Source organism: Stegodyphus dumicola, chromosome 1, assembly GCF_044657685.1.
Source record: "Stegodyphus dumicola isolate Sdum_Otavi_A_Nest chromosome 1, ASM4465768v1".
NCBI lineage: Eukaryota > Metazoa > Arthropoda > Arachnida > Araneae > Eresidae > Stegodyphus > Stegodyphus dumicola.
Genome location: NC_140768.1, coordinates 49,971,033 through 49,994,551, shown reverse-complemented (window position 1 = coordinate 49,994,551; position 23,519 = coordinate 49,971,033). Strand labels below are relative to the sequence as shown.

Here is a 23,519-nt window from a genome sequence, read left to right as displayed (position 1 = left end):
ACCCTTTTTCTAAATCATATGGGATAGGTTGTAAGGATAAATACTGCCGAGCCAAAATATTATGACCATCCTCACATTCTTCCATGAACTCATCTGGATAATGTAGAGAGCACATGATTAAGTGGGAATGGTATTTAACTGCTGCTAAGAAGGTAAGGAATTATTCTTGCACTTTTGCGAGTGATGGAAAAGGCTGCTGATCTAAGCGAATCTGATAAAAGGGCAGATTTTGATGGTCCAGAGACTCAGAATGAGTATCTCCAAAACTGCATGATTGATAGGTTGTTTACGATCTACTTTTGTTAGTATTTATGCTAAGTGGATAAATGATTGTAAAACCAGCTAAGGTGTTGGATGTCCACGCATCATCAAAGAAAAAAAGACTGTCCCACTTGGAACAGCAAAATTGGTGCTAGACAGTTGCTCAGCTGACAACCCAATATAATACAGGTCCAAGTGCAAGTGTTTCGGAACAGATAGTTCAGCCGACACTGTTGGCTATAGAACTGCACAGCAGATGTCCCATTCATATGCCTCTGTTGACCAAGCAGTGTATATGAGCCAATTTTCCTTAGAAAGTCCTACACAAAGGCATCCTTCCCCTTAGGCAGATATCTCTAGCGTGCTTTGCCGTAATTAAATAAACCAAACGAAAACCAAACCTGTTGACTAAGCATTATTGTCAGTTATGCTTATAACATTGAGACTGGACCATAGATAAGTGGAAGACAACTGCCTCTTTGGGTAAAATTGTGATTACTTATTCATCACATTGATGGTCGTGCTAAGGTATTCCATCTTCCAGGCAAACATTGCTTTCCCCCCATATACAGCAAGTCATATACAGATTGGTAATGGCAGTATTATGCTTTTGGGAGTTATTTTCATGGGCAGCTCTGGGACCCATAGTTGTGGTAGAATAGACCATTAAAGCTGCGAACTATCTGAACATTATTGTGGAACTTGTGGATCAGTTGCACCATTACATAGCATCTTGTCTTCCCAATTGGAAATGAAATCTTCTAACAGGACAATCAATGCCCCATGTCACAAAGCTCGAATTGTGTAGGAGTGATTTGAGGAGCATAAGAATGAATTCCAATTAATGCCCTGGCCATTTAACTTGCCGGATCTTAACCCAATAGGCCCACCAACGGCCGAGCGGTAAAAACGCTGAACTCTGGTAGTTCGGTCCGAGGTTCGAATCCCGCGAACGAGCTGGTTGCATGGGTGTTTTCGTTGTTTTCCCCATGTGTAACATGTATATGAGCCAGTTTCCCTTAGAAAGTCCTCCACGAAGGCATCCCTCCCTTTAGGCAGATAGCCCTCGTGTGCTTTGCCATAGTTAAATAATCCAATCCTAACCTGATAGACCATTTCGGATGTCAAGGAGTGACAACTCGGAGACCACCATGTCATAGTCATAATATATTGGATATACCAATAATACAGTGATATACCCATGAATACATTTATTTTTTAGGTCTGAAGTTATTTTAAAATCATCTACAAATTATAAAAATATATTGTATTATAAATATCTGTAGAAAATGATTAAAATCTATAAGGCATAGCACTTGGAGAAGTTTTATAGCTAGATCAAATTACTGTAATTCCTGCATTTTTATTTCTTTTCTTTTCAGGTGTATGAAGGTGAAAGACCCATGACAAAAGATAATCACCTACTTGGTAAATTTGACTTAAATGGAATTCCACCTGCCCCAAGAGGTGTTCCACAGATTGAAGTCACTTTTGAAATTGATGTAAATGGTATCCTGAAAGTTACTGCTGAAGATAAAGGAACTGGCATAAAAGAAAAAATTACAATTACGAATGACCATAACAGGTTGACTCCAGAAGATATTGAACGCATGATTAAGGATGCTGAACAATTTGCAGAAGATGACAAAAAGGTTAAGGAACGAGTAGAAGCCCGCAATGAGCTTGAGTCTTATGCTTACTCTTTAAAAAACCAAATAAATGACAAGGAAAAATTAGGAGCAAAACTGAGTTCTTCAGATAAAGAAAAGATTGAGGAAGCTTTAGATGAGAAGATAAAATGGCTAGAAGCAAACCAAGATGCAGAAGCTTCAGACTTCAATAAGCAAAAGAAAGAATTAGAAGATGTTATTCAGCCTATCATATCAAAATTATATGCTGGTGCATCTCCTCCATCAAGTGATGATGATGCAGCCAAAGATGAACTTTAAAGCAATTTTTCTTTAGGCAAACAAATTTCATTACTTTTATCATACCTCAATAAATATATCATTTGCCATTCAAATTTCTTAACCAGTTTTGGTCACAAAAAGAAGCAAATATAGACCCCTCTCTTTTCTGAAAAGACTTTAAATGATATATTGAGATTATTTAAGTGCTTGAATCTCAATAATGTGTTCATTCAAAATGAAACTTAATTTTCTTAAAAGCTTTATTTTTCTTCTTCCAAAATCTCATCTTATTTATTATCATATTTTGTGATATTTTATAAATTGGAATTGTTGGTATTTGTATATTTAGTATATATTTTCTATATACTTAATTTAAATACAAATTTTTCAAATTATGTTTGTATTATTTAAAGCACTTTTTATATTAAAAAATAAAATTTATTTGGTGACTTCTGTGTGTGATATAACTTTAAAGATTTTTCATTTGGATATAGCTACTATATTCCCATGTTATTTTCTTGATACATGAATTTCTATGCATATTATACTAGGTGATTAGTTATGAAATGTAATTCAGCAGTTGTAAAAAAAAAAAAATTGATACCTTAAGGGGGTGAATATATGGCCTTGAAGAGTTTCCAGTGATGTATATTAAACAATCTTCATAATTAATATAAACACAAATTTTTAATTACTATATTTGATGATAAATATATTAAAGTATGTTATTTACAATTAGTGGTATATTGATCACCCCTGCAATGTAAGAAGGTACTAGCCAGGGTAAGATAGTATGTGATAAGGAATGTTAAGTGGCTGCGAAAGATACCGAGATGTCATTTCATCAGTTATCTGTAATAGCTAAGGCTGATGATTTAAGCGATTTGGATAAAGGCTACATTGCAGTGACTTGAAAACTAGGAACACTTATTTCTAAAATAAAACTGTTCATGAGCTGCTATGAAAAGTAGAAGAACGATGAAACCAATAGTAGATATCAAAGGTGTTAAATATCCATATCGCATTGGTGTTTTTGACATCAAAAACTGCCTTCCTTGTCAAAGGAAACTCATCGGTGTTTCTGAACATCAAAGACTGCCTTCCTCGTCAAAAGGAAATAGGCAGATGTTGGTGGCTCAGCTAACAGCATACAAGTTTATTACTCTTTTGGATATGAAATTTGTCTTCTTGCTTGCTTCTACTAATATAGCATCACAGATTACAGGGGGTATGACTACAATTAAGGTGACCATATGTCTCGAATTTTCAGTCCCTGTCCCGATTTTATACCAGTTGTCTTGAAAAACAGTAGTGCGAGACGCTAAAAGTTTAAACGCATATGTTTATTTAAGTAATGTAGATTGCAAACTGAGAATACAAGCATAAGTTAAGAGATGTGCATCATACCGGCCACATAAAGAGGGGATTCACCATTTAGATAACTTTAGAAAAACCTGAAGAGAATGGACACGTGACACAATACAAAGTTATTGAATTTCAAGAAACTAATGTTTCTGTTTTATGAGAGTGCTGTTACTTATTTGGAGAAATGGACCAAAAAAAAAAAAGTATTGGGAGATGGGGAAGGAAAGCTGGGTCATATTAAATGAAATCCCTTCTTGGAGTCAAGTTGAAACAGCCATTTTGTTAATATATATTAGAATATGTTTACCTTAAAAAATATCACTGAAGAAAAGTTTTTGGACTAGTGATAAAACAGTTTAATGTGGTACTTTGAAGGGTATGTTAATTACCAAAATAAATTTTGATTAAAATTGTGCGAACTTTTACAAGAGGATCAAAAAAGAAAAAGATGTTCTAAGAATTATTCGTGCTTCAGAGAAATATAAGGCTACTTTAAAAAAATAATTTGGAATGGTTACAAATTTATTTTGTTTAAAAATGAACATTATGTTTTGATTTAGTCTTTATTTATTAAAAAATAAAACATGATTTATTTTGATATATTTATTTTTGACCTACATATCACCTCCACCACATTAACCCGGGAAGACTAAAAAAATATAATCTTCCCCCATAATGCGAAATAGTTAGGTCCATCAGTAGCTGCCTCCAAGATCGTGTTCTACACATTCTGAGTGCAAATGGCAAATTCCAAGCATTTATTGTGGTTTAAAGAACAGTTTGGGATGAGCTGACACCCCATGCACGTTTTTGTGTTGCTATTTTTCAGCGTGAGCCATGGTGAATTCAAGTCGCTCTGTTTGGTCTTCCTTATTTGATGTATGATCATGAAATGAAAAGGCTTCAAAAATTAGTAGGGGAGGTTTCATCGGATGAAGATTCTTTAGAAGAAGAATTAGGAAATTCAGATAATGAAGATATATTTAGTGATCATCAGTCTATCAAAAGAAGAGTGCGACTCTTCAGAACACATTCCTTGTGATCAAACTAACTATTTTATAGAAAAAGATAAAACAATACAGTGGCAGAAAGAACTCTTTTGAGGTCAAAGATGAGATCAAATATTTTGGGAAATTTTAAAAGAGAAACAGACTCAAAACTTTGCTTTTTTTAGAACTTTTATACATAGCTGAATTGCACAAATCTTCCCATGCATATTTTAGAGATTTATGGACGACTGATGACATAGGATTGGATATTTTTCGCAAAACTATGAACTAGAAGTGTTTTCTTTTCATTCTTTGTGCCTTATAATTTGATGATGTCAGAATACGAGGTAACAGAAGAAAGCGTGAAAAAATTATCTCTAATAAGAGATTTATTCGAAAATTTTGTCAACACCTGACAGAAATTATATCATGTAGGGGATTACCGGACTTTGAACGAAAAGCTAGAATTTTTTCGAAGACGATACTTCTTTCAGCAGTATATACCTAAGAAACCTGCAAGATATGGTATAAAGATAATTGCTGTGGTTGATTCTAGAATCTTCTATACTTTCAACATGGAAATTTATGCAGATCAGCAGCCAGATGGGCCTTACAAGAAAGTCAACAGTTCTAGTGAAATAGCATAGTGCATCTTAGCTCCATTATACAAATCTGGAAGAAACTTTACCGCAGACAATTGGTATACCAGTTATGAATTGGCCAATTTCTTACAGAAAATGATCTGATGAACCATAAACAAAGGAAAAAAAATGTCAAGAGCACTGTGAAATCGATGCTTCATGTATAAACTGCAAAATAGCTAATGCTTCTTCAGCCTAATTGATCTGAAAATTAATAACTCATTGTTCATGTAATAATTCTGCATAAATTGAATTATAATTGCATTCACAAATAAACAAAAATTTCTCATAGACATCAATGATTCCTAGTCATCTGAAAAAAAAAAAAAAAAAAAAAAAAATTGGTTTTAATTTTAAAATTAACATTTTAAGCTATTTTATATAATGTTGCAATTAATAGAGAATGCATTCTTTTACTGAATTGAATAATGTTTTATTTGTACGTCGTTTAATTGCTTGGGGTGTGTTGACACCCCATGCACGTTCTCGTGTTACATAATGCAGCACGCATCCTTCCGGGTTAACGATAATACTTTATTTGCAAAAAATTATTTAAATTATATATGTAGCATTTTGAACTTCAAAATCTGGACGCCTTACTACAATGGATCCATGAACAGTTGCAGCTTATGTGAATGTTGCTAACTAGTTACATCCGTTCATGGATTGTCTGCCCTGCTAGAAATGAATTATTTCACCAGGACAAAACTCCAAAGTTTTTAAGAAACATGATAAATTTTAGTTGATGTATATTAATTCTATATTGTAATGTTGATATTAATTCTGTTGAGTAAATTAAATCTGGGATCTGACGAAGTGCAAGCTCAAAGTTTACCAACTGTTTTCTTGAAATCTATGAAAATTGTACAGCCTCTGCTTATAAATCTGGTTTAATCTTTCTCTAGACACCTATCAAGGACTTGTAGAATCCATTCCAAGATGTGTTGCAGTTGTATTGTGTGCCAAAGGTACACTTGTAAAAAAACTTGTACCTTCTAATAATAGAAAAATAATCAGTTTCCCTAATCATTAAATATTACTTCAATTAGATTACTAATCATTTATTGCAAAACACAAATTAATTCAAATAACACAAATTCTGCACTGCAGAATTGTGTTAAGACCATCGAATGATGGAAAAATATCGCATACAAAACAGGAAAAAGCTTTGTTAAGGTCCGAAGACAAAAACAAAAATATTCGTTCTTCACAAGGTAAACTTGCAATAATTGGAAAATGTGTCTATTGTAAAGCGGTTTTTTTTTTTTTTTTTTTTAATTATTATTTGGGAGGGCTCTACACTTGTAGTTTTTAGTATTATTTTGAGAACTGTCCATTAAATTGCTCACAGGTACAGAAATAACTTAATTTTTCTCATCTATTTTTAACAGTGGAAATAATAACTACATCTCCATTCACTTTAAGGTATTTTGTAAATTTCAACAGAGCTTTTTATCTGAACTCTAGAAGCATTTATTTCTTCCTTAAAAAATGTAAAAAGTTGGTTCAATTGGTCGAGGATTCTCAAAAAATATTTCTCTACAGTTAATTGGCATGTACATGCACAATTCAGATTTTTCCTTATTTCAGTATTATGCAGGTGTTAGAATTGTTTCAATTCTTCCTTCTTTTTCACAGTCTTTCCAAAATAATAATGAATATCAACAATGTGTTCATCCTCACTAATTGGCAAAGAATCCAAGTCTTTTTCAACTGCTAAATTTATGAGATGAAGGGTACATTTCATAATTTGTAAATATGAATTTTTCTTTTTTCTAAGATGCCTGCTACATCAGTCTAAGTTTATCATTCCTGGTGCAAGAAAGTAAAACATACTCAATTTCTTAAGACTGGATTAAAAACAAGAAAAACAGTTTTACATCGGTATCATTGCTTCCATCGGTAGGGAGGCAGAATGGAACTGTTTTAATTTAATCAACAACTGAAGATTTATTTTTCATATCAATTTCTTGAACCCATTTCTTCTACAATTGCAGCCGTTTTTGTCCTTGCACTTGAGCATATCTTAGTAATTTTACTACTGGGAAATTTTTTTCTAAATAATGATGATGAATTCAGTTGCAGGTTGTGCTCCAGTAAAAAGGCAGAGAACAGGCATTCTGCATTAATAACTTTTTGGTCCTTCATTTTCACAGAAAAACAAATTTTTCCCCCAATGTAATTCACTTTGTGTACGCATGTGTTTAAGAGCATTGGCCCTTCTACTATGGGAAATTGAAAAATCGCAACGACAAATGTTTCATATTGCAATATTACAAATTTTCCTTGATGAAATAATAAAAGGAAAGTCATCTGTGTACAATTTTTGCAGACATAACTAAGATAAAAGACCGCAGTCTCAAACTGTTCTTACGCTGCTCACTGGGGAGACGAACGAAATAAACAACTTTGACCTTGCTGTGTGCTTGCTGGCTAATATATGCCTGATGACCTGCATCAGCACTTGATTCGTACTGAAGAACCAGAACACCGCATTTTCGGACTTGAAAGCAGAAAAGCGCCTATCATTGATGAAATGACTTCGGTTTTCTTTTATATGTATCTAGAGAAAAAAACAAATGCTTTCAGATGGCAAAAATCACTATTTTGGATGCAAATAATGAAGTATTAAGCCAAGTTATATAAAAATTGTGAGAAATTTTAAAAATAAGAGAATGTCAGGAGAAATATGTTGCGAATCGGGTTAGCAGGAGCATGGTCAGAAATTGGGATTCTCCTGCTTAAATTAAGAGAGTTGGCAATGCTGTAATGAACTTCTAATTTTAATTGGCTACTGTTATTCTTCATTTTGATTTGGGCATTTCTCTTTACTGTCCTAAAAATAGTATCTATTTATAATATACCAATCTAAACAGCATCATTTCAAAATTAATCAGCATCATGGGATCTTACTTAACATTGCGATGCAGGTATGTTATTATTGTCAATTACTTTTCCAAAAACCAAAATTTTTTGACTCCACACTTTCTTCTGAATACCTCATTTTCTCGCTTGCTTCGTACCTGCCAACTTGCCACTCGCTTTTCTCTAGCATACATTATCTTGCGGTGTGCAAAGCTTACAATATTGTGGGGGCGCTCTTTGATTTTAGTAGTTTTGTTCTGAAAGTTTCCCAATAACCTTCTGTATTACTGATATCTGAATAGCAAACAATGAAAAATAAAAAATGAATGAAGAAAAATTTAAATTTTCACTCTAACAGCGCTTCAAATGCAGATGGATGATGACAAAAACATTAATTAGGATATCACAAGATATTTATAAAACACATAAGACAGTTTATTAATATAAAAAAGACTTGAAAAAATAAATAAAAAAATGATTAAAGAAAAGAAAATCTGAAATGTTTCAGATTTTAAATTACGTCCAAAGGGGCCTTTTTTTAAACATTTTGTGTGTTACATTTATTTATTAAATATCATGTTCTTTGCACTTAAACTATAAAATTCAGTTCAACAGCAATATCACAAAATAGTTTTAAAATAAGCATATCTTTAGAATTTCCGATACAGAGACTCACACGCCAGAGATAAATTTTTTTTTTTTTTTTTTTCTGTACACTGCTCGCTTTGAAATCCTTGACTTGGTTAATCAAAAATTCGTTAAAGTTTTACAAAATAGGAAATCAATAATAAAACAAATTCTAAATTTCAAATTTGGGCTTCTACATGCCCATATTCGCAGCAGGATTACATCATTCAAAATTCGATGGCTCTATGTACCGTTGTTTTATCACAGTGCAAGAAATATACATACATTTATGCAGATTTTTCATTATTTAATTTCTTTAAATATAACACAGGTCGATAATACTTTGTGGCAACAGTTTGAAAAGTGATTTGCCGTTCGTACTGAATCGACGCAAAATCACAAAACCTAAACAATAGTCCTTCAGGGACAAATCCTGTTGGACTAAAAACAATAGTTTGCCTTAAAATCCAGAAAAAAGGATTGAAGAGTTTTAGCCAAAATTACATATAAATCATTATAAAAATTTTGAATGTAGTACTTTTACAGGCAATTTATTAAATGGCTATAAGCTCTCTCTCAAAATTGGATAAATTATGGTGAAGCACTCAAGGGCTAACTATTGGTTTACATGTCTTTTTGCACAACTTTCCTCCACCCTTATCACCTGCATAGAATTGTGTTTTCTCCACTTCTCCAATTGTCCTCCTGATATCAGCCTCATATGCCAGATGGAGTAAATACATATATATCACTTAATTTTCATTCAAGTATCATTAAAAATAATTTAGTACACTTGAGAAAATTCTCTATTTTTTATATATTTTTCTCTACAGTGTGCTTCAGAAATATTGCATTATTAAGAATTTATTACAGTCAAAAGTCGTTAATCCAGACCTCAAAGCTGCAAACTTTCTGCGCATGCATCAACGCATAATGCGTTCACGCATGCGCGTAATATTTTTACGCATGCACATATGCATGTGCACATAATACATTTACACATGCGCGTTTAGTGTATAACGGACGGTATAAGCTAAGCTAAAATTATCTAATTATCTATTTCAGTTAATGTTGCAGATAGCATTGTTCCTAAATCTTCGAATTGGATCCGGCTTATTATTATTTGCAGGCTGTTAGAGCAATTTTATAAAAGTAAACTTGAAGTTTCGATTATGTCAAATAAAATTTCCGATGCTGGAGCTGCCAAAGGCTCTACAAAGCGAAAGTATGTTTCGATGTCCTTCAAACAAAAAGTGGAATTGCTGCAAAAAATGGATAAAGGCATATCCTTTGTTTCTCTAACCATTCCGAAATCTGTTTATCAATTTCATGCTGCTCTGTGGGGGAGGGGGCATGTCGCGGCGCACAATGAATTGGAAGTTGATCTGTCGGCACTATCCTTATCTTCAAGGCAGCGTGATTTTATTTTTAAATGTCTTCTTTTCCAGAAATATCTGGAATCACTTCTCAAATGATGCAGCCAGAACTAATAACAACATTGAAAAGTGACATTCCAAATTAAATAAAAAAAGCTTTCATTTCCCTGTAAATGTATCTTCATTGAATCAACTTCAAAAGCAAGTTCAAGCAGAAAATTAATCAGTCATGCATTGGGGCAATAAACCCCAGATATCCCAATTAAAATATGCAGAATTACATGAAAAAATAACTAAGCAACAAAATTTTATTAGAAAATTATTTTGATATTGTGAGCTACTACATTGATTTAGAAACTTAAGTGTTGAACTGTTAAAAAGTTAATTTTTTTAGTTTCATGTCATATCTTTGCATATGCACTTTTTTTTGCTCGATTTTGTATAATAGTATATTACAGATGAAAATGCTTTTTTTTTCCCTTTCAATATAAATATTTTAACACTTTGAATATAACAATTTTAATCATAATTTACATATTTATTTATTTATTTATATAGTACACAAAATTTCAGATTATAAACAATATTAAAAAAGCTGTTTAATTTCTTATGATATTTAGATAAATAAGTTTCAATAACTTCATTAGCATAAAATACTGCATATTTCCATGCAACAATAAGGTATTATTCTTCAGTTGCATCACCTTTCTTTTTAATGTCAAATGGGAACAGTGCAAAGCAACATTTCAGGGATTTTAAATACTTACAGAGAGTAAAAAAAATTAACCATTTTAATTACTAAAATATAAAAAATTTTTTTAATATCTCAATTTAATCACTCACTGAAAAAAAACTTTTTACCACACGAGTATTGTGATTTTGTTTAAAACTCCTGATAATGAATTTAAAATTTCTTTTCTTCTGCCTGAGTTTAGAGCAATAATATCTTCTCCTTATTTGAGAAAAATTTATATACATTCATACAAAGTAATTTCTTAACAAACATGAAGATGGGTCAATTTCCAATAAAAAAATATTCTATGAAAACAATCCCGCAGTTAGGCTTATACTTTTCATATTTCAGCAATTAATCAAAATGCAGTCTTCTTGTAAGGCACACAACCTAATCAAAAATATATTTTAATTAAAATTCAGTTTTAAATTAAATACCAAAACAAACCTGCATTTGTCTTCTCAATTATGGTATTATTTCTTCATTCTTGGTATATATATATAGTGAGTTTTTGTCTCTTCAGGCTATGTTAGGTAGTATCTAGAACAAAGATCACCAAAATTTCAATCATGAGCTACCAGAAAATTAGTGGAGTTTTTTTTTTTTTTTTTTTTTTTTTTTTTTTTTTTTTTTTTTGATAACCCGCATAAAAATATTTTCATTTCAGGCTAATATTAAACAGCAATGTAATAAAGTCAAATCATAATTCATAAGCCATGTGATGAATAACGCTTTAGCAATAAATTATTTAGCTGCATCCAGAACTCAATTGGAAAACTATTTAACTGTATCACTCAAAATTAATCAAAATCAGAAGTAGTTAGTCCCTAAAAATACCACTTAAATTGTGGAAACTTTAATTTTCGCCTCAATACAAAATTAGGATTTTGACATTTTCAAAGCAATCATCATTATAATAAAATGTGTAAATTTTTTGGCAAATGAGCTAAACAAGCAACATGTAATCCTAAATTACAATGTGAAATATATACATTTATTGAATTCAGTTATAATCACATGCATACACAATAATACGATATAAAATACAGTTATTTATGTTGTACTGTTATTTGAATATTTTATGCAGCTGTGTGCATCTAGAGCTGAAAAATACAGAAAATTATGGGCTTTTGAACAAATGAGGGAGAAGAAAGGTTATTGGAAGGATAACCTCTCCACTGGAGAGTAGAAGTGATTTGAGCAAAGGAATATTAGAAGGGGAAAGAAAACTATCAAAAGGAGGTTGAATTGTTACTCATCAAAGGGGGAAGGAATTTTGGGGTAAAAAAGCATATACACACAACTATCCAGAGAAGGAACGTCCTCAGAGGTGATTTAATACGGCAGTTGCTTATATTTCTGTTTTACATCATAAAAACCTCAAACAGCCAGGTACTGGACAGAAGCTTACCAGAGTTCTGAGGCTTTAGCCACTGTTAAGAAATTCCTTCTTAGACCAGATTAAATATTGAATATTTTTATATTCAATTACAATTATTTATACAAAATTGTATATTCTTTGTCTAAAATGTAAATGTTAGTTAAAATAGTTGTTAAAAAATTTAACAAATGTAATTATTAAATATTTGTTAAAGTTTATAAATATTACAAAATATTTCCACCATAAAATACTGCAAAAAATTTGAAAATATCTACTCATATAATTTTGTTTTAAAAATGAGATTGATTAAAACAATAATTAGCTAAATTTTATTATCTATATGCTACCGTAGAGCAAACATCTTTACTTGATACAATCCTTTAGGAAACTTATACTGTTTTCTTTCAGCAAGTAAAGTCAGATTTGCTCTCTTAAAGAGGCTTACAAGAAGTTCTCTGGGTCTAGTGACTGATCCATCTTCATGATCTGTATCTATTTCTCCAGATGATAAGTTATCTTTTATAACTATAATACCATTATCTTTCAAACCATTTTTACATCTTTTTAAAAATGATACAAAATCATCATCTGTTAAATGTCCTGTTACCCACTGACACCATATTACATCATAATGTTTTTCATCAGGTATAAAATCTTGTAAACCTAAAATAAAAGGGGGAAAGTTAATAAAATGCATAAATAATTTCAGCAAAACTCAATATGCTTAGTTAAAAATATTAAAATTATAAAGAAAAAGAAGTTATCATAACATTATAATTTTGCCAATATTATTACATCATATTTAAAAATAAAATTCATTAATTTATGCCATACTGAGAACTTGGAATATAATGCACTTACAGTGCACAATAAAGGGAACTTGCATATTAGCACAACCACCTTTGGAAAATTTGGCACTTTTGTTTTCAAAAGAAAAAGAGTGATGACTTACTTATAATTGAAAAAAAATTACTACATACATATTTTATACTTTAATGAGAACTTTATTATATTCTCACAATTAATCAATAAATATACCTACAAGTAGGTTTTTGTTTCTTTTGTTCTGATGAAAATTTTATGGCAATTACTTTAAGAACAGATTCAAAACAATTGTTTCCCTTTAGCAATCTTACAAAATAATGTATTTCTGGAGAAATTTTGCAGCAATTTCTTCTACTACAGGCAAATGTCACAAGAACATATTTTTTTTTATATCAAGACAAAAAAATATCATGATTTGTGTATAAAAACCATTGGAATTTGGAAAACATGGGAAAAGAATATGTAGAAAAATGGCTGTGTGGCTGGTTAAAACTGAAGAATTCTTATATGCATGGTTGCCGCATTCTGAAAATTTGGCAGCTTTTACTAAACTGGCTGTGCTAATACATAAGTACCCAATTAAGTACATTCTCATACTTACCTTAATATATACATTAGTGTGCATGAATAAAATTTAACATAATGTCACATGGGGTAGTTTTCAGTCAGAAAGCAATAATATCTAGTTGTTACAAAAGCTTACAAAAGTAATGTTTTCAATGTAGCATTAGCAAGGACCTTCAGATGCATATATACCACCATTAGGGGGAATTTTTCTGTTAATGGGACACATTAGTCACCAAATGTACACCAAAATGCCTCACAATGGTAGCCTGCATATATCATATCATGGATAGCTGTTTAATGTGAGCAACTTATGTAATTCATTGATGATTAAGCAAAAACATTGGAGAACTGCATAAGTTCGGCAACACATTAAACATTATTATATTATATGCTACATTATTATTATTATTCCAAATTTCTTTTTCATGAAGCCTGACTTATCATTGGGATTGCTGCCATCTAATTAGATTTCAAGCCAATGTTTATCTTTGGTGAGAGGCAGCCTATTAAAAGAAAATTACAATTTAACTTTTCAGTTCCCAGAAACTACCCTTGCAATAATTCTTGGCCACTTCAAGGGAAATTACTAACAGCCTGCTTTTCAGCCAAAAGACTAAACATTGATTTACATTCTATGGAAAAGTGTAAATATTTAGACTACATTGAGAAACTCAACCACTGTGAATTAATTAAGCTGAACCTAACTTACATCATAAAATGGAGAGGTATCCTGCATTGTAACATGTTTTCAATATAGGTATTATAGCTGCCAACTTTAAAATCTGAAAAACTGGGAGTTTCCGAGAGATTTTCATGCAGTACCATTTTCAAAGTTCAAATTGACTGACATCTGCTTCTTAATCCATGACTTAGGTTACTCAACTATGTACAGTCAAAAGTCGTTAATCCGGACTCGTTGGGACTTCGTCGATTCCAGATTATCAATTTTTCCGGATTATAGATCATTAGTTTAAATCTGGTAAAATGGCATGCAGAAATTATAAAATTAAAAATATGAAACCGTAATTTATGAAATAAAGAACAATTATGATCTAAAGGGTATCAAAATTTACAAAAAAAAAAAAAAAAAAAAAAAAAAAAGCTTAATATTTATTTGTTTACTTTATTAAACATTTCTTTCAATGTAAGTTGTTTAAGTTGCTTCGTTTTTATGTGATAATACATTCTCTTTAATTCCATAAACAGACATAATTTCTTGTTCAGTAACAAAGTTCTGCTGTTCAAGTCCTATAATTGCTGTGTCGAGAATACCGACTAATTTGTCAATCAAAATTTTTTTGTTTTCAATAACCTCTGTCACTTTCTTTGCTATCGGAAGCGAATTATAATGACAAGGCATTTGATTTAAATCATATCAAAGACGGAGTACATCGAGAGGAAATACCACATTTAGTAAGCAACTATAAGCCAAATAAAATAAAAACATCTGCCCTTAAGATAAGGATAGTGTTGACAGATCAACTTCCAATTCATTGTGCTCCACGGTGTTAAAGATAAACAAAGTTTAGATAAACAAACGTTAAAGTTTAGATAAACAAAGGATATGCCTTTATCCAATTTTTGCAGCAATTCCACTTTTTGTTTAATGGACTCCGAAAGATACTTTCGCTTTGTATATCCTTTACATATTGGTAAATATATATCGGAAATTCTATTTGAAATAATCGAAAGTTCAAGCTTACTTTTATAAAATTGCTCTAACAGTCTGCAAAAAATAATAAGCCGGATCCAATTTGAAGATTAAGGAACAATGCAATCTGCAACATTAACTGAATTAGATAATTTTAGCTTAGCTTATCCCGTCCGTTATACATTAAACGCGCATTCGTAAACGTATTTTGCACACGTGCACACGCAAATTCGCAGCCGTAAAGGTCTTACGTACATGCGCAGAAAGTTTGTAGCTTTGAGGTCCGGATTATAGATCATTCCGGATTATGGGTGTCCGAATTAACGACTTTTGACTGTATACATTAAAACCCTGATTATTACAGAATGCCCGAGAAATGGCAAATGCAGAATACAGGAAAATTCCAAATTGTTATGTGTATATGTAAAAATTGCAATTCACAGGAGATATGCTAAATAAATGTTTTCCATTTATTTAGAAATTTCCAATCTAAAATTCAAAAAATTGTCATATTATTTATTATCAGCTTCAATATCAAATGCTTACATTTAATATTATGTAAAATTTTGGGGAAAAGCGTATTTCAAACATAAAAAGCGATTTTTTTTCCCTTTCCAGTTATGAAAGTTGGGAGGATTCTGCCAAATATTTCAGCAGATGTTTGAAAGTACTGTTTGCTGTTTATTTAGCTAGACAATCAAGAGATACAATTTCTGGATATGACATATAAAAAAAACTTACATTGCTTTCTTTATTCTTCATTTATCATGTTACCATTGCTATCTGTTAAATGCTGTCATGTTTATCTGCTAAAGAAAGGTCATGTATTGTGCCCACCACATGCTGTTCCATTTAAGACAGGTCATAATTCATAATCATTTTCTCAAAAATGCAATTAAAAAACATATAAGTAGCAGTTAAATTATATCCTTCTTCAGCACAACTATTCTGACTTATCAAGAATTAATTGGATTTACATAAAATTAGAATGAAGATTTTATAACTGTATTGTGATGTCAAGCTTATCCATTATTGCTGGTAAATCACATGGTTTGACGACACATTTTATGTATTCTGAGTCTCATACATGCTTTATGATGGTTTTACAAGTGTGTCATTCGCTTAATTTTTTATATGAAAAAAAAAAAAAAAAAAAAAAAAAGATGTCTAAAATTTTTAAATATTCTGGTGAATTGAGTTTTGAAGTCAGCTGAATGCCGGATAAATGGGCTTTTGTATAATATGATTCTGATGTAAAATACATTAATATTTATTTAGATATTCTGAATTTTATGTTCCTTAAATAATTTTACTTTGTAATCTGTTATTGTTTTTCCTCTGTAATTATTTTCATTTATAATTACTTTTATTTCATAATTTTGTAATTCACACATTTACAGCAAGAAAATCCTCAGCAGGAAAGGAAAGCATTAATTTATCAAAGTACTTTTAAGTGAGAATGAAAATAAAATTAATAATCATTGTACATACTACATGTGAATAAACTTATTAATATGCCATATTACTGGTGTAAAACAAAATTAAATACAAATATTAACTGAGTAAACACTGGTTAAATCTTCATAAGCAATTCTACAAATCTCTACAATAGATTAAGTAGTATTACAAATCACATCAAGTAAAATTTGAGAAAAATTATCCTAAAAATCACTTGGGGTAAAGAATGAAGGATGAATGAATGGATTTAACTGATTCTTTAGAATTTAGGTAGGCACTTAGCAGCAGAATTTCAGCCCCACAGACACTGCACAGCGTTGCAAAATATCTAGTGCAAGTCTTAAGTACCTGTGAGAATTTATTCGGAACTCTGATATGCCTCAAACATGTGTGGGAAATAGTCCTAATTTATATTAGTTTAAATACCTTTATAAATGTGCAATGGAAGCAAGAAAAAATTTAGTAAAACAACATGGCTTTAGTCACCAATCTCATGATACATTGCCAACAGTCTACAGTGGACACTAGCTAAGCATATGATGACAGTTGTGAATTTAAAGGTTTTTAGATGTCACAAACAAATAGTAAAATTTTCTAATTAATGGAATTTGTGAAGAAGTGGTACAGAGCCTTTCATTACAATGACAATGCTCCAATCATCAATCAACTAACTAACAGTGAATTCTGTAGTATGGTTCCAAATTCAGAAAATATTGCTGCCGATAGTGAAGAAAGTGAAAGAGAGGTTGCTGAGAAAGAAAAAAATTTCAACTGACAATTTAGTGGGAATTCTCAATGCTTCAATTACATGATTTAAAAAACAGAACTTTCTAGAACAAGAAATTATGTCTATCTATAGAAATAAAGAGGAAATATTAGCACAAAAAATGAAGCAAATTAAACAACTTACATGAAAAGATACATTTAATAAAGCAAATAAATATTGAGTTTATTTACTTTTTTGTAAATTTTGATTCCCTTAAAGTCATCAATGCTTCATTATTTCATAAATCACTACTTTATCTTTTTAATTCAATAATTTCTATATGTCATCTTACTAGGTTTAAATAGATGACCTAATATCTGGAAAAATCCCTAATCCAAAATCACTGAAGTCCAACGAGTCCAGATCACGGTCTTTATAATGTATATATCCTGTGAAATTAAACATATTTACTCTATGCATTGCCTTCACATTTTCCTAATGAATATTCTTTTGTGATGAAGAATTTAATGCAGAAGAAGGACAGATATGATGATTTGTTGCAGAAATGAATTCGAAGTAAAGGTAACATAATACTGTTATTGTTTCTTGATAGATTACATAAAAGCCCTTATTTTCTTCTTCTAACCTTATATTTTCAATGACTATCATCACAAATTTCTTTATAAGGTCTTGAAATTCTTTTTCATTCAGTCTTAGTCTTGGCCATTTACATGTGGCATAAGCAAAAACAGGCAAAACGGAATGACAGATATTACACAACTACATACTATAACTTAAATACCATATTTCCTCACATATATTCCCACTCTTTTTTATAGATTTTATCATGCAAAAATCAAGAGAGGAAAATTATGCAAACAATTCTGAAGGACTGCTTACAGCAAAACATTATAAATGAAAAGTAATCGTGGATAAAATTTACAGGTTACTATCACAATATTATTTCTTTAAAAGAAATCTACATTCCAATAAAAATATATAGTAATATTAAAATTACAATATAAGATATTTTCGTTTCTATTTTTTTATAATTTGAATCTTGTTCCTTCTTATTGTTATCTCTGCTATTCCTCAACTCAACTAATTAGAGAAGTGCAGCTGACTCGGCAAAATCATAGAATGAATGTCTATTCATGTTTACTTCATTGTGATTGGTCAGTTCTTGCAATAAATCCATTTTAAAATTAAGGAGAGGTCATTCTGTGAATGCACTACAGAAGGAGAAAATTATACGACTATTTTTAAATTTTAAGAATCTGGTGCTAAAAAGCAAGGAGAACATATGACAAAATAAGTAACAATTTCACACTTAAGATCTATCTGTTTCCTATTTTTAAGTGAGGACTTTCTCAGCCAAAAAAAAAAAAAAATCTGAGAAAATAATAAAAGGAAAGTATTAAATATAATTGCACTAAAGGGTTAGGTACTTAGAGAAGTTCTTGCCTAAAAGTGGATAGAAATGCTTGGGATAAACATATATACCAAAGCTGATTTTTAAGTACTTAAGGTTTGGGTTTGAAAATATCACACCCATAAGGAAAACATTAATAGTTTAGACAAAATGTCATATATTTAAGAGGAACATTTTGTGTTTTAAACTTTATTTAGTTGGATAGAAGACTACAAGTCATATAAAACACTGAAAAAACTTAACAGTGAGGCTATTTTACAATCTACAGTAACTGGAAGGGTAAGTTTTAACCAGAAAGACAAGTGCCATAAAATTGTTTAACAGTCATAAAAAAAAAAAAAAAAAAAAAAAAAAAAAAAAAAATCAGATTTATTTTACACACATTACATGGCATAGCATTTACTATCATATACTATATATGAAACAGTCTGTGCATGTTAATTTCGTTCTTAATTGATACTTAGGTAAAAGCAAATGTAAACAAATGCCTGCTGAGAGCTCCAAAGCCTGACTGCTGGAATGATGAAGCCACTGTAACAAGTGAAAAACATTTTGCATCATCAACAGCCATGAAAAATAAAAATTTTGCAATCCTTTCCCACACAAAGTTTTAGAACAACAGTTGTTGATCACATGAATTTTTATTGCATTCTGCACTATATATTTATTAACTTCACATGAAATAAAGCAGTACCAATTTATTATTTCTAGATATGTGGTATTTTACCTCAAAACTGTTCAGTATTTAAATCTTCACACAGTAAAACTGTATATGATAGATGTATGATAGAAAGATAGTATTAATGACTGCTAACAAAGTGTGAGAATAATGGCAGTTTCATTTCAAAGAAGTCATTTGCTTTCTTGTTTAGGAGACTTTACAGGAAGGTAGAAAAAACTATGGAAAATTTTAATTGCATGCAATTTTTTAATGCAACAGCCAAACAACACCCACCAGAAATAAAAAGAAAATTGTTTAACTGATCTGTTGACTTTAGAAATACATTTTATTGTCAAAAGATTTTTAGTGAAGTATATGCATCAGTCAACAGATTTTTAGTGAAGTATATGCAGATACTTGCTAATACCAAAGTATCTTATTCTCTGTTCTGTTAAACAAATAACTAAACTAAATACTTTTGCAAAATGATTAACCACACTTGCAAAATACATTTGAACTGCCTACCTTAAGCTACATTTTTTAATTTAAAGCAAAATGTATCTTCCTTAACTTCACAAATAAATAAATAAACATTTGTAAAATATTAAATTATGATTATAAATTCAAATTCTAAATTACATTTATCTGAAAAAGCACATAAAAACTAAATAGTGCAAATAATAAATTGGATGTATGAAAAAAGTGAAAAAGAAAAATACCATAGTTAAATCTCTTACAAACTCTCTTATTTTCTTGGTCTAAGTAAACATGAGAAGCATCTAAAAACTCCTTATTTTGCTCCACCATATCAACAGTTGTAAAAAATTTCGCAAGGAGATGCTTTGTAACACGTCCTATTCCACTTCCACAATCAAGAGCTCGTTCTTTCCCAACAGGTTGTTTTTTGTCCTAAAACAAAAATTTTAAAATAAAGTCTTTTTTACAGTACAATTTATTTTTCTAAAATAGAAATTTTAAAAAAATATTTCAAGGCTAATTACAGTTATACATGCTATAATTTTTAGTGCTCATACACTCATCATTATCAAGAACTATATCTGATGCAAAGTTAATAAAACAAGCAACTTTTATTACTTACATTTTCATCTTTACTGTAAACTCTCTTTTTTGACTTGTTTAAAGCAATAACTTCTGATAATAATACTAAAAGTTAAACAGCAAATATACTATATAAAAAGGTGACAAATTCTAGGTTATAACACTCTATCAGTGACAGAAATTATACTGCCACACAAAAAGCAGCACTCTTCCATTATCAGGATAGCACATACATGAATTTATATGTGCTTACATATATACATTTCTGAATCTGGTCCCAATAATAACTACTCAAAAGGGCTTTCATTCTATCACAGAATAAATTTAAATTTTACTTAATCAAAATAATGAATAATAATAGAAACAAGCAGATCAAAATAAATTTAAATAAAAAGTAATATTCAGTATAATTAATATTTTTTGGGGCTGAAATTGTTGCAAATTATTTAAACTGAATAATTTTCAGTTTAAAAAATATAATAAATTATTCAAATGAATTAATATGAATTATATATACAACTTTTATTTATCAAGTTAAAAATTTAAATGCTATAATTTAAATTTCGATTACTGCCCCTGCACAAAGTCTTACCAGTAAATCAAGTTACAGAATTCTTCCTGTTTTATTCAATTTATGTATTAATGTTTTTATCAAATTTTCTTTCACCTGCATTGCAAAACAATTTGATCCCAAGTTCATTAAAAAAATTAAAATTAATTCAAATATTTTCATATCAAGCAGGAAGATTGAAAATTTATGCTGTGTGCATTTATAAGGCTGCCCTTAAATGACCTAACTTAAAAATATGGGAAGCGGCAAAGGGGGGATTGCAGCAATCACATTTTATTGACCAAAACATGGAAAACAATTAGTTCAGTAGGAAAATTTAATTGCTTTTCAAGAATATATTAATGCACTGAACAATTTAGTTCAAGGTACTGGAAGATGGACTCTTTTAAAAGCATTACTCCAAATTAAAAAAAAAAAAAAAAAAAAAAAAAAAAAAAAAACCACTTAAAATAATTAGCTGCATTTACTATATTCAGCTATGATATTATCTTAAATCAGTTCATAAATTTTAATTTCACATTAAATTTTGTATCTTCTTTGTCATAAAAGAAGAAACTCACTACACATTCTCAAATATATTTGGGCATGACATTTAAATTAAACCCAAATATTACAAATTCTACATCATATTTCATGTTGATATATGCACTTTTTGAATATTTCAAATACATCATTGAAACTAAGTTAATTAATTCTCTAAAACAGAGTTTTTTACACTATGGGTTGCCAAAAATTTTAGCAATTTTGATATTCTTATTATAACAATGTTACAATTACCAAATATTTTTACATAATATAACTGAAAACAGATAAAGATAATAGATTAAAAAAAGAAAAGAAAATGTTTCAATGCATTTTTTTATAATAGAAATGTTCATTTTACCTTAAAAATTAATGATCTAAAACTGTAATTCTATATTACAGTACAAGAAACTGATAGTTTCACTCATGTGTGTGTCAAATTTGCACAATGTTTATGGGGTCCCACAAAATTTTCGTAAATAGTATGGGATCCCCATATTAAAAAGTTTAAGAAACCCTGCTCTAATTTTAAGTTCCTACTATTAGCTTACACTTTCCCAATATCTAGTTCAAATTTTCAGTCGTTAATAAAATACTTTTTATTCATCCACTCAATTTCAAATACAATTCGTACTTATTTATATATACTACTTATTCCATAGCTGCCAATGAGAAACGAAAAAATGTTAATAAAAAGTAACTGAAATAAAATTTTCTTTGTTGACCCAAGTAGGAACTGACTTTAAAAATTTTTTTTATATATTACTTGTTAATTTATTTAAAGAAATTAACAACAAAAAAAATGCATATTATACTGCAGATTTGTAATAAGACTTATGTTCGTCTATATTGGTTTATATACATAGCTATGTTGCCGAAATCACACAAACTTAAAAAATATATATATATATATACAACTAATATTAAATATGAGTTAAAATAACACGGCGAAAAACGATTATTAGAGATATTATACGCTAGTTCTTGTTGCCTTCGTATGTCCTTGCCACTGCATGTGGAAAGAAGTTTCCTTTTCTTCATTGACAACTTCAGAATTAACAAACATATGTTACGTAAAACATCTATAGGAATTTTAAAACAAAATTGTAACTTTACGCACAGATTTGACATGTAACTTTAACTGTTACTTATTCAAATATTTTATTCCAATCAAACAAATTTACAAACAAGAAACCTGGGAAGGGAGTACCGTCTGGTACTTACTTCCAGAAAATCTTCTAAAAACCTCGATGAAGCACGGATATCTGCATTTAAAACACTTGAATGTCCTCCTAGCATTCCATCTATGGTAGCCGGAATAGTTTCCCAATAACTTTTACCTTTCGCATAAAAATCAGATTCTGTCATTTCGTCACACATATCAAATATCGTTAACTTAAAATTATCTTTGTTTACCGCGCAAATGGGAAGCAGAACAACAGTCGCTGATTCTATTGCCAATTTAAGAAAGGTTAATTTTTTCTCAACTTTTCCTGAATGGTGGTGTGGTGGTGTATTTAATAACGGCAAAGCACACTAGGACTATCTGCCTAAGGGGAGGGATGCCTTCGTGGAGGTTTTTCTAAGGAAAACTGGCTTGTATACACGTTACACATGGGGAAAACCACGAAACCAACCCGTTCGCGGGATTCGAACCTCAGACCGAACTACCAGTGTTCAGCGACTTTACCGCTCGGCCGCTGGTGGGCTTTTCCTGAATGTTTTCACACATTACACAAAATATGCATTTTAAATTTAAAGCAATCAGGCATATTTCTGAAGCCCACTTTAACTCCCCAAAATTAAAACTGAATTAATATGTTATCAGCTGTATTGAACATAGATGGCATGGTAGAAAGGACCGAATCATAGTTACTACTTGTGATCGGTACTTTTTAATTATTAAACATACTTTCGTT

General features: G+C 30.4%; 2 protein-coding genes across 4 annotated transcripts in view; one reads left to right on the top strand and one right to left on the bottom strand.

The window, feature by feature from the left end:
- Positions 1 to 2,620, top strand: part of LOC118203966 (endoplasmic reticulum chaperone BiP) — a 34,394-nt gene extending 31,774 nt beyond the window's left edge. For both annotated transcript variants that reach the window (XM_085814295.1, XM_085814297.1), the window contains exon 8: positions 1,644 to 2,620. In XM_085814295.1, the coding sequence (XP_085670421.1) occupies positions 1,644 to 2,210 (567 nt within the window). In that variant the 3' untranslated portion in view covers positions 2,211 to 2,620. The remainder of the gene's footprint in view (positions 1 to 1,643) is intronic.
- An 8,964-nt stretch (positions 2,621 to 11,584) lies between these two features.
- Ntmt (N-terminal methyltransferase) lies at positions 11,585 to 23,062 on the bottom strand. Of its 2 annotated transcripts, none has more exons than XM_035376279.2 (3): positions 22,825 to 23,062; positions 20,186 to 20,357; positions 11,585 to 12,811 (listed from the first exon to the last, which is right to left on the bottom strand). In XM_035376279.2, the coding sequence occupies exons 1-3, from the start codon at positions 22,978 to 22,980 to the stop codon at positions 12,492 to 12,494; spliced, it is 648 nt and encodes a 215-aa protein (XP_035232170.1). In that variant the 5' UTR covers positions 22,981 to 23,062; the 3' UTR covers positions 11,585 to 12,491. The 2 variants fall into 2 exon arrangements, with proteins under 2 accessions (XP_035232170.1, XP_035232169.1); XM_035376278.2 differs by having other exon boundaries at positions 20,168 to 20,357; positions 22,825 to 23,059.
- Positions 23,063 to 23,519: the final 457 nt, after the last annotated feature.